Source organism: Phacochoerus africanus, chromosome 4, assembly GCF_016906955.1.
Source record: "Phacochoerus africanus isolate WHEZ1 chromosome 4, ROS_Pafr_v1, whole genome shotgun sequence".
NCBI lineage: Eukaryota > Metazoa > Chordata > Mammalia > Artiodactyla > Suidae > Phacochoerus > Phacochoerus africanus.
In genome coordinates, this window is record NC_062547.1 from 97,890,482 (window position 1) to 97,903,127 (window position 12,646).

Consider the following 12,646-nt stretch of genomic DNA (forward strand, 5'->3'; position numbering starts at 1 on the left):
AGAGGACTGAGTAGGAAAATCAATGATTGTAAATACTTTTTAGCAGTCAGACATACATTTGGAGGAATGTAGAGGCCTCCTTAGAGAGGTTGAAAGTTACAGAATTAAGTTTACGGTAGAAGGATTTCAATGAAAGCCTTGTAATTTTATCACTGATTTGACTTGATACATACTTGTAAATAATTTATGTTCAATTTCAGATTGCCGAGGAGGGATCCACTATTTCTTGCGTAGTGGAGCGAACCAGAGGAGCTCTGGATTATGTGCATGTTTTTTACACCATCTCGCAGATCGAATCTGATGGTGTTAATTACCTTGTTGATGATTTTGCTAATGCCAGTGGAACTATCACATTCCTTCCTTGGCAGAGATCAGAGGTAAACCCTACCTTCTTTGTTTCTTTGAAAGCTTCCTAGAAAGCTTTTCCTCGTCTATTTATTCTGTAATTTATTTGCAGCTTCTTGCTTTCCAAGCAGTTTGAAATATTTAGGCTATTAAGTCCATTTTATGGTATAAAATATTTTTGTATTTATTTCTACAAAAGAAAAATTAAGGATGTTGAATGATGTTACAGTTTTATCTGTTCTTTAATCAGTAAAACTGGTATAGCTTGAAACTTTATCATTGTGGATTTTTTGTTATTACTGATAAAATGAGAAACTGTAGAATTCTGATTTATACTGTTCCAGTTAGCCAAGAGGAATTCTCTAACTGTAATCTCAAATTATTTTTAAATTTGGAAAAATGAGGTGATGTTTCTTTGTTTTGAAGTGCATGTGATCACCAATTTTATCAAAAACTTTCCATGAGCCATATTCTGATTTCTGAATGGATACTCCAGAAATAAGTGACACTTCTTGTAAGTGAAAGTGATATGTGACCTCCTCCTATGTGAAAAATTTTTTACACTGTTTTAGTCTAGTGCATTGGAATATTCATGTCAGTATAATTTTTCACTAGTAATGTAAGTAGCTTCTAGGTTATCAGCGATAAATAGTAAAATAACTTGACTTGCAAATATAATCTTTGAAGAAATTTCTAAGGAACTTGGGAGTTAATTAGGTGAAAAAGATAAAATTAGAGAAAATTTAAGATATAAGATTTCAAGAGTCAAAGCTAAGGTAGCATGACCAAATTTCTATGATATGAGGGAAGAAGGAAACAAATAACTTGTAACAAACGCTCCCAAATAGCAGTCTGCAGATAGAGCCATGATAAATGTTTTACTGGTCTTTGGTAAAATGAGGAAAATTAGGACAACCAGTAGATTTCCATAAATGCAGTTATTCCATTTAAAGGACTTTTTTTTATTCTGATGCTGTCATTTTCACATCTTTTTTGGATTTAAAGTGCTCTTTCTCTTATCAGGTAATGTTGATAGTATGTGGTAGTTTTTTAATGCTCCTACTAGGAAAAGAGTTGATCCTTAGAATTTTCCCTTAGAAAATTTGCCAATTATAAAATAAAAATATAATGGGAACTACTGTTTTGTAAAGTCAATTCATATATATTTTGAAAGAGATAGGAAAATTTTGGTCAGGAAAATAGTCGTATGTGTTCCTGCCAAGAGTCATTTAAACTATTTTCTTCTGTCAATTAAAAATTTCTTTAAGAAAACCAGTCAACCTTTGAAGCAACAGTAGCAGTGGATAATAGGATTGGTTTATAACATAATGCCTGGTGGATCTATACCAACTCCTAGTCTTACTGAGCCAGAGACAGGAAACTGAGATGTTTGCTGATGGGCCAAGACTGTGCTTTCCAGCACGAACAGCACTAAGCTGGTCTCCACTTTGCTACTGCCTTCCTGATATCCGTGGAGTGGATTAATTAAATATACTTATACCACATCTAGAAATCTAGCAGCAAGAGAGCCTGGAAACTGTGTGTGAGTTTTGTTGCAGTACAGGAATGTACACTGGAAGTGCATTTTTCAAATGTTTTTATTTAGTTGTTTTTAATTTTAATTTTTGTTTCTTTTTAAAAATTTTCTTACTGTTTTCTGCTTGCCCTAGGAAGAAAATGCTACAGAAGTATCTTTAGGCGCCTAAGAAAACAAAACATCTTTTTAGCCTAATAGATTTGATAGACAGAAACATAAATAGAATTCAATGGCATCTAAAAGATTTTCAACTTTTTTTCCAACTTGTTTTCAATTATTTGTGCTTTTAAAGGAGGAACACTCTGGATTGACTATCTTAATATTCTAGCTGTGGAGGTAGACTGTTACCTCATGCCTGATGCTGGGTCACTCTTCTATTATTCCTGGTGTCTGGCTCCTACTGTTGTTCAGCCTTATCACGTAGGAACTGCAGGCTGGAGCCTCCCCCCCACCACTCATATGATTTCCTGTCCCTTACTCCCTCTGCTGAGTCTTTAAGGCCTAGGTTTTCCATCTCCAGAACAAATCTCAAGTCCATTCACTTCTCTTCATCTTTGTTGTTACTGTAGTTAGTTTAGAATCAGTTATTTCTGGCCAGTCACTTCCTAACTCAACCCCTCATGTTTTCTCTTGTTCTGCTCACTCCATTTGCATCCTGCCATCCTGCTGATTCTAAAAATGGAATTCTCATTTTGTCATTCTCTTGCTTGTGATTCTTTAATTTTACTCTATGGAATGAAGTTCATTTTTAAAATGAGAGCATAAAAGGTACTTATTATCTGATTTCTGACTATCTCTCCAGCCCTAGTGGTCTAATTGCAGTTCCCAGAAGTCTGACTCTTTTGCGCTGTTGTTCCTTGTACTTGGAATGTCCTCCCTCATTATTACTTACAACCAGAACTAATTCATTAAGATCTGCTTTAGGAATTCCTGTTGAGGCTTAACAGGTTGAGAACCCAACATAGTGTCCATGAGAATGCAGGTTTGATTCCTGGTCTCTCTCAGTAGGTTAAGGATCCAGCAATGCTGTGAACTGTGGTTTAGGTTGCAGACATGGCTCAGCTCTGGCGTGGCTGTGGCATAGGCTGGCAACTGCAGCTCTGATTCCACCTCTAGCCCCAGGAGCTTCCATATGCCACAGGTGCTGCCCTAAAAAGAAAAAGGAACAAAAAAAAAAAAAAAGAAAAGAAAGAAAAAAGATCTGCTTCAAATTTGTCTGTTGTAAAACCTTTACCAGATAAATTGTTTTTTTCACAATTTACTTTGTACATAACTCTGGTATGACATTTTTATATTGCATTTAAAGTGTTTTTTCACAGATCTCTCTCCTATGAAAGACAGTGACCCTGCCACATTGTAGATGTCAAAACATGCTTGCTCAGTTAATAAAAGAAGCAGGATTTTTTTTTTATACTTCAGATTTTGACTTACATGTTGTAGAGCATGGCTGAGTTACTGCTACCTCCTTTCATAATGTATTTTGGACAGATTTTTTTATGCCAGGCTTCTAGGGCCCACTGTGAATCTGTTTTCTAGAATGCTGCTTCTGAGTATGTCAGGCTTTCCTTAGGCAGGAACTAGACATGGATACGTTGTCCTTTTGTACCACCCTGCCACATCCTGTTAGATAATGTGTAGTGGTAATACCATTGTCTTTGGTACAAAGAATATATGTATGATATTGATATATCAGTGTATCATATATGGTATATTAATACATGACTAGGATATTTTTATATAGAAAATATTACTGCTCAACACCCATTATTATTTATTTTATTTTATTTTATTTTATTTTAGTCTTTTTTTTTGCCATTTCTTGGGCCACCCCTGTGGCATATGGAGGTTCCCAGGCTAGGGGTCTAATCAGAGCTGTAGCCGCCGGCCTACGCCAGAGCCACAGCAATGGGGAATCCGAGCCACATCTGTGACCCACACCACAGCTCACGGCAACACCGGATCCTTAACCCACTGAGCAAGGTCAGGGATCGAACCCCCAGCCTCATGGTTCCTAGTCAGATTCCCTAACCACTGAGCCACGATGGGAACTCCACCCATTATTATTTAAAGAATTAATTTCTCAAATCTCTCTTTGTGTCTCTCTCTCTTGCTTTCTGTCTTAATGATTTAAGTTTGTGTAGAAATCTGTCATGTTTAAAAGCAACTTCAATTGAAGATAATTTAATTGGCTGTTTTATTTTCTTCTGATAAGTGGTGAATAGTTTCTACTTGCCTCATTGTTTAATGCCTCTGGATTTTTATATCTATAGGTCCTGAATATTTATGTTCTTGATGATGATATTCCTGAGCTTAACGAGTATTTCCGTGTGACGCTGGTTTCAGCAATTCCTGGAGATGGGAAATTAGGTTCAACACCCACCAGTGGTGCAAGCATAGATCCTGAAAAGGAAACGACAGATATCACCATCAAAGCTAGTGATCATCCGTACGGTAACTGAGCCCTTTTGCAAGAATAATCCTTGCTTCTTTGGGTGTACTCAATGTTGTTAAGAACTTAAAGGACCTTTGCAAATGACCAAAGTAGAACGCCTTCAAACCCTCTTAACTTTTAAGCTCTTTAACTTCTGAGATGCCATTTTGAGAGAAGGTGTTTATGAAAAAATACAAAGATCAATTTCTAAAGTTTAGTAATATATTTTGAAAAGTATATGCAGCATTATTTTAAACAGAAAAAAAAAGGTTTTTTTTTTTTTTTTTTTGCTTTGTAGGGCCACACACTAGGCATATGGAGGTTCCCAGGCTAGGGGTTGAATTGGAGCTGCAGCTGCAGGCCTTTATCACAGCCACAGCAATGTGGGATCTGAGCCACATCTGTGACCTACACCACAGCTCACAGCAATGCTGGACCCCTAACCCCCTGAGCAAGGCCAGGGATTGAACCCGCATCCTCATGGTTACTGGTTGGATTCATTTCCACTGTGCCACAGTGGGAACTCCCTCAGATTTCTGTGTTAGAAATTATCCTGCTGTGGTATGGTAACACCTAATTGAAGTACTTTGTAATTTATATTTTATTAAACTTCAAGAAGTGGCATTATCACTGTCTATATATATTAATTTTTTTGCTTTATGCTGAAAAGTGATAATTTTCTTAATTGGGGAACTATCATTGATGTCTACTCTAGTAAGGTGAGACGGTTTTCTGCATTGGAAAGTAATAGTTCTTTTGTAGTAATAAAACAAAATATCTATGTAGAAAACCTGGGAGGTTCTTCAACTCTGATTTTCATACTTAAATTTTTAAGACAATGTTGCAATTCATATAGGCTGCCATTAATCTTGTTCTGCTATAAGTTTAAGAATGAATTCTAGAGACTCAAATGTGAGTAAAGGGTTGATAACATGTATTTTAAAACTCTATCACTATTCTTTTTTTTGATGCTTCTATTAAAAAAAAAACATTCTTTGCATAGAGACAATTGTTTCAATTTTTAACATCTTGAAAACTTACTAACATATTCTGTGTCAAAAGCATGTTAATAGAATCTTCACTAAAGTTTTTTCTAAATTAAATGAAGGCCCTCAGAATTTTATCCTGGTGATCAAGATAATTGTGCGAGATTGTTTCAAGGAAATAAGAAATTCTTCTACAGATAATTGGGGCAAGAATGCTCTGCTTCTCTTTGTTTCTGCCAGGCTTGCTACAGTTCGCTACTGGCCTGCCTCCGCAGCCTGAGGACACAATGACCCTGCCTGCAAGCAGTGTTCCACACATCACTGTGCAGGAGGAAGATGGAGAGGTTAGGCTGCTGGTTGTCCGTGCACAAGGACTCCTGGGGAGGGTTATGGCAGAATTTAGAACAGTGTCACTGACAGCATTCAGTCCTGAGGACTACCAGGTAAATCATTTAATCCTTTTGAAGAGGTATTTGCACTTGTAAAACTTTGAGGATTGGAGGGGAATTAGCATTTACCTGAAAAATGCTTAACAAGGAAAAGACTGATGGCTTTTCAGCCTTTAAATTTCTCTAAATTAAAGTATTTCAGTCCATCGAAGCCTGACACTTAAATAGCTAGCTGTCATATGGACTTCTACCTTGTGTTTGTTAAACACCGTACTTGTATTATTTAATGTTACAGGTTTTGATCATATATATTTAAAATCACGATTCTTACATATTTTAAATCCTCTTGTCTATGTCCATTGAACAAAACAAAAATTGTAAAGAAATTGTATGTCTATATCATTTCAATTTTAATTTTTTTCTGTAAATGAGAACCAGTGTGGCACTGGTAAAACAAACACAAACCAACCCAGAAAACAAACAAACTGGAATTTGGAACCAGATGGAACTGGCTTTAAACTGGACTTCTAAATATGTGGCCTCAGGAGGCTCCAACTTTCCTGACCTCAGTTTCATTACCTGTGAGAGAGTGAGGTATCTACTGGGCAGGATCACTCTGAGGATTGATGGCACCCTTTTAAAGGTCATGGACAGTACATTGTGCATACATAGTAACCCTCAGTAACTGTTACCTAGTCTTATTATCACCAATGCTTATATCAGCCAATGCTCATAGTTTTCCTGCCCTCTATTTCTCAGGAAGTATTTTATATCCTTCAACATTCATTTCCCTAAAAATGTTTTTCTTTAAATTTATTTATTTTTATTTTAAATGATTTTTATTTTTTTCCATTATAGCTGGTTTACAGTGTTCTATCAGTTTTCTACTGTACAGCAAGGTGACCGGGTCACACATACATGTATACATTCTTTTTTCTCACATTAGCATGCTCTATCATAATTGACTAGATACAGTTCCCAGTGCTATACTGCAGAATCTCTTTGCTTATCCATTCCAAAGGCAATAGTTTACATTTATTAACCCCAAATTCCCAATCCATCCACTCCCTCTTCCTCCCCCTTGGAAACCATAAGTCTCTTCTCTATGTCCATGGTATTTTTTTCCCCTGTGGAAAGGTTCATTTGTGCTGTATATTAGATTCCAGATATAAGTGATATCTATGGTATTTGTCTTTCTCTTTCTGACTGACTTCACTTAGTACGAGAGTCTCTAGTTCCATCCATGTTGCTGGAAATGGCATTATTTTGTTCTTTTTTTATGGCTGAGTAGTATTTCATGTGTACATAAACCACATCTTCTTAATCTGTTCATCTGTTGATTTTATTTAAATTTAATATTAGTTTTCTTGTTTTTCCTGTTATTCCTGATAAGACCTGTGCAATGGTGTAATGTTCAGTAATTTGTACACAGTTCTTCCCCCTAACCCCAGAAACTTTGGCTAATTGTGTTCAATTAATTGTGGCTGTATTCCATTTAGTGAAGTTTTCTCAGATTTCTTCTTCCTCAAGCTCTCCTTATTGGGCAAGTTTCATTTCTCTTGCCCTGACATCTGTTGTGTCTTTAACTAGTTTGGTATGTAGTACATTTCATAGGACAGTGTCGCTTGGGTTAGCATTATCTTCTTTGCATTCTCCTAAAGAAATACTTTAGTCTTTATATTGGTGGTCTTTATTTATTATTTTTTAAAAGTTTTTTCAACTTTATTGAGGTATAAATGACAAAGAAAAATTGTGTGAATTTAAGATTTACAACTTAAGGAGTTCCCGTTGTGGCTTAGCTGGTTAAGGACCGGATGCTGTCTCTGTGAGGATGTGGGTTTAATCCCTGCCTGGCCTCGCTCAGCAGGTTGCAGATCTGGTGTTGCCACAACCTGTAGGTCACAGATGTGGCTTGGATCCAGTGTTGCTGTGGCTGTGGCATAGGCCTGCAGCAGTTATTTATCTTATGTAACTGAAACTTTGCATCCTTGGATAAACATCTCCTTGTTTTCCCCTCCCCCCAGTTCCCGGTAAGCACCATTCTAGTCTCTGCTTCTATGAGTTTGGCTATTTTAGTTTCCATGTATTAGTGAGATCATGAAGTATTTGTCTTTCTGTGCTTGGTTTATTTCACTTAGCATAATGTTCTCCAGATTTATCCCTGTTGTTGCAAATGGCAAGATTTCCTTCTTTTATTAAGGTTGAACAATATTCCTCCCTCCCTTCCTCCCTCCCTCTCTCTTACTAATTTTCTTTATTCCTTCCTTCATTCATCCACTGACAGCCATGCAGATTGTTTTCATCTTGCTCTTGTGAAAAATGCTGCAATGAACATAGGAATGCAGATAATTCTCCAAGATAGTGAATTTATTTCCTTTGAATATATATCCAGAAATGGGATTACTAGATGATATGGAAGTCGTATTTTTAATTTTTTGAGAAATCTCTACTGTTTTCTATAATGGCTGTATTAATTTACATTTCTACCAACAGTGTACAAGCATTAACTTTAATCCACATCTTTCTCGATACTTACCATCTCTTGTCTTTTAACAATATCCATTCTAACAGGTGTGAGGTGATACCTCATTTTGCTTTTGATTTGTACCTTTTTGTGGGCAATTTGTATGTCTTCTTTTGAGAAACATATATTCAGGTGCTTTAATTTGTATTTTAAAAAAGTATACAATTTTTAAAGATTACTTTCCATTTACAGTTATTACAAAATATTGGATATATTCCTCACAATGTACCATATATCCTTGACACTTTACCTCGTACCTCCCATTCCCCCACGTCTATATTGCTCCCCCTTCTACTGGTAACCACTAGTTTGTTCTCTGTGAGTTTGCTTCTTTGTTATATTCGCTAGTTTGTTGTATTTTTTAGATTCCACGTATAAGTGATATCATACAGTGTTTGTCTTTCTCTATCTGACTTATGGCATTTAGCATAATACCCTTCAAATCCATCCGTGTTGCTGGAAATGACAAAATTTCATTCTTTTTCATGGTTAAGTAGTATTCTATTGTTTATATATAGTATAAACAAGTTGTAAAAATTGTTTATATATGTGTGTCTATGTATATATATGTACACACATAGCACTTCTTCATTCAGTCACCTGTTGATGGCCATTTAGGTTGCTTCTATGTCTTGGCAGCTGTAAATAGCGTGGCTGTGAACATTGGGAAGCATGTATCTTTTCAAATTAGTGTTTTTGTTTTTTTCAGATATGTACTCAGGAGTGGAATTGCTGGGTCATATGGTAGTTCTGTTTTCAGTTTTGTGGGAAACCTTCATACTGTTTTCCACAGTGGCTGAACCAGTTTACATTCTCACCAACAATATACAAGGCTTCCCCTTTCTCCACATCCTTACCAACATTTGTTGTTTGTGTTCTTTTTGATGATAGCCATTCTGACAGATTTGAGATATTGAGCATCTTTTTACGTGTCTATTAGTCATCTACATTTCCTCTTTGGAAGAATATTTATTCAGTTCTTCTGAGTATGTTTTTATGGATTTTTTTTTTGATATTGAGCTGCATGTGATATTTGTGTATTTGGAGATTAATCTCTGTCAATTGCATCATTTGCAAATATTTCTCCCATTCTGTGGATCGTCTTTTCAATTTGGTTATGGTTTCCTTTGCTGTGGAAAAGGTTTTAAGTTTAATTAGATCCCATTTGTTTTATTTTTGTTTTTATTTTCATTACTATAGGGGGTGGATCCAAAAAGATATTGCTGTGATTTATGTCAAAGAGTGTTCTGCTTATGTTTTTCTCTAAATGTTTTTATATTATTTGGTCTTACATTTAAGTCTTTTCCATTTTGAGTTATATTATATATGGTACTAAAGAATATTTTGATTTCATTCTTTTACATGCAGCTGTCCAATTTTCCCAACACCACTTATTGAAGAGACTGTGTTTTCTCTATTGTATGTTCTTATCTCCTTTGCAATATAATCCTAATATTATAATCAATAATATTAATTGATTATAAGTGTGTGGGTTTATTTCTGGGCTCTCTTCTGTTCCCTTGGTCTATATGTCAATTTTTTTGCCAGTACCATACTGTTTTGATGACTTTTAGCTTTGTAGTATAGTCTGAAGTCAGGAAGCATGATTCCTCCAGCTCCATTCTTTCTCAAGATTGTTTTGGCTATTTGGGAACTTTCATATTTCCACACAAATATTTCTAGTTCTGTGAAAAATGCCCTTGGTAATTTGATAGAGATTTTGTTTGATCTGTAAATAACAGTATTGATTCTTCTAATCCAAGAACTTCTTGGACTATCTTTCTATCTATCTATGTCACCTTCAGTTTCTTTCATCAGTATCTTATAGTTTTCAGAGTACACATCTTTTGCCTCCTTAGGTGGATTTATTCCTAGGTATTTTTTTCTTTTTGGTATGATGGCAAATGGAATTGTTTCCTTAATTCTCTCTTTCTGAGAGTAAATTTTCCTTAATCTCTTTGTCGTTAAGGTATAGAAATGCAACAGGTTTCTGTATATTAATTTTGTGTCCTACAACTTCACCAGATTCATTGATGTGCTCTAGTAGTTTTCTGGTGGGGTCTTTAGGATTTTCTATGTATAGCATCATGTCATCTACAAAGAGTGAACTTCACCTCTTCCTTTTCTTTGGATTCCTTTTATTTTTTTTTCTTCTCTGATTGCTGTGGCTAGGACTTTCAAAACTATGTTGAATAAAAGTGGTGAGAGTGGGCATCCTTGTCTTGTTCCTGATCTTAGAGGAAATGCTTTCAGCTTTTCACCATTGAGTATGTTATTAGTTATGGGTTGTCATATGTGGCCATCCCCAATCTCCTGCTGAATTATCATTTTCTTTAATAGCAAAAGTTGAAACAAAAAGCTTATGTTCTCACTCTTCATGAATGTCAGAAAGCTAATACCCTTGGAGACATTTCTGAGAATTTTCAGGCCAGAGTTCCCATTGTGGTGCAATGGAAATGAATCTGACTAATATCCATGAGGATGCAGGTTTGATGCCTTGCCTTGCTCACTGGATCCAGGTTCTGGCATTGCCGTAGGCTGTGGTGTGGGTCTCAGATGCATCCCAGATCCTTCATTGCTATGGCTGTGGATGTGGCCAGCTGCTATAGCTCTGATTCCACTCATAGCCTGGGAACTTCCATGTGCCATGGGTGCTGCCCTAAAAAGCAAAAAAAAAAAAAAAAAAAGAATTTTCAGGCCATGAGATGCAGAATGGATATTTTGTTAGCAGGTCTGAAAACAGCATTAATCTCATTATACAGCTCCGTTAGAACTCTTGAGTGCCCATGTGCATTTTCTGTGAGCAGTAATATTTTGAAAGGAATATTTTATTTCTGAGAAGTAGGTCTTACAGTAGGCTTTAAATGTTTAATAAACTGTGTTGTCGTCAGATATGCTGTCACCTCAGCTTTATTGCTCTATTTATAGAGCACAGTTATAGTAGATTGAGCATAATTATTAAGGGTCCTAGGATTTTAATAATGGTAAAGGAGCATTGGCTTCAACTTAAAGTCACCAGCTACATTAGCCCCTACTGGGCTAATAAGAAAGCCAGCCTGTCTTTTGAAGCTTTGAACCTAGGCATTGACTTTTCCTCTCTAGTTATGAAAGTCCTAGATAGCATTTTCTTCCGATATAAGGTTCTTTCATCTACCTTGACAATCTGCTCTTTTGAGTAGCCACCTTCATTCATTATCTTAGCTAGATCTCCTGATAACTTGTTACATCTTCTACATTAGCATTTGATGTTTCACCTTGGACTTTAATGTTATGAAGATTGCTTCTTGGCTTCAACCTTATGAACTAACTTTTGCTAACATCAGACTTTTTTCTAGTGGCTTTCTCACCTCTCTCAGTCCTTAGGAATTGAAGAGAATTAGGCCCTTGCTCTGGGTTAGGCTTTGGCTCAAGGGGATATTGTGTATGGTTTGATCTTCTCTCTTGACCACTGAAACTTTCTCCATATCAGCAATAAGGCTGTTTTACTTTCTTGAATTCATTGAATTCACTGAAGTAGCATTTTCATTTCCTTTAGGAACTTTTCCTTAGCGTTTAAAACTTAGCTAACTGTTCAGTTAAAGAGGCTGAGGTTTTGGCCTATCTTGGCTTTTGACATTCCTGTCTCACTAAGCTTAATAATCATTTCTAGCTTTTGATTTAAAGTGAGAGACAGACATGTGACTCTTCCTTTCACTTGAACACGTAGAAGATATTATAGGGTTATTAATCAGTCTAAGTTCAATACTGTTGTATCTAAGGGAATAGGGAGGCACCAGGAAGGGGAGAGAGAAGGGGAATAGCTAGTCAGTGGAGCAGTCAGAGAGCACACATTTATTAAATGAACTGTCTTTTACTGGTGTATAGTTCCCCATGCCCTCAAACAATTACAATAGTAATATCAAAGATCACTGATAACAGATTACCATAACAAATATAACAGTTATGAAAAAGTTTGAAAATATTGTGAGAGTTACCAAAATGTGACACAGAGACATGAAGTGAGCAAATGCTGTTTGAAAACATAATGCAGATAGACTTGCTTTATGCAGGGTTACTGCAGATCTTCACTTTGTAAAAAGTACAATATCTGCAAAGTGCTGTAAAGCAATGTGCAGTAAAATAAAGTATGCCTGTAGAAATTTGGCAGCTGGAAACATATAAATAACATTAAAAACCTAGAATATAATGGCCTTGTCTAGAGCTAGAGTCCAGAGAGAATCTGATAAAAAATAGTTTTTCTGGGTCACAGAAGAAGGCTAAAAAGGACAAAAAATGCTAAAAGGATGAGTGAGCTTAAAGGGTAAGAAAAACAGGAAATTCAGTATAATGAAATACCAAAGAAAGAAGGATTGGCTAATTGTGTAAGATATTGCTAAGTTCAAGTAAGGTGGTTTCCTCAGACAGTCGAATGAGACTTGTAGAATTCCTCTTTTA

At 36.0% G+C, this 12,646-nt stretch overlaps 1 protein-coding gene across 1 annotated transcript in view; it reads left to right on the top strand.

Annotated features, from left to right (window-relative positions):
• ADGRV1 (adhesion G protein-coupled receptor V1) overlaps window positions 1-12,646 on the top strand; it is a 538,647-nt gene that overhangs the window by 94,821 nt on the left and 431,180 nt on the right. Inside the window, exons 22-24 of the mRNA XM_047778281.1 lie at window positions 201-377; window positions 4,153-4,333; window positions 5,540-5,742. Of these exons, the coding sequence (XP_047634237.1) occupies window positions 201-377; window positions 4,153-4,333; window positions 5,540-5,742 (561 nt within the window). The remainder of the gene's footprint in view (window positions 1-200; window positions 378-4,152; window positions 4,334-5,539; window positions 5,743-12,646) is intronic.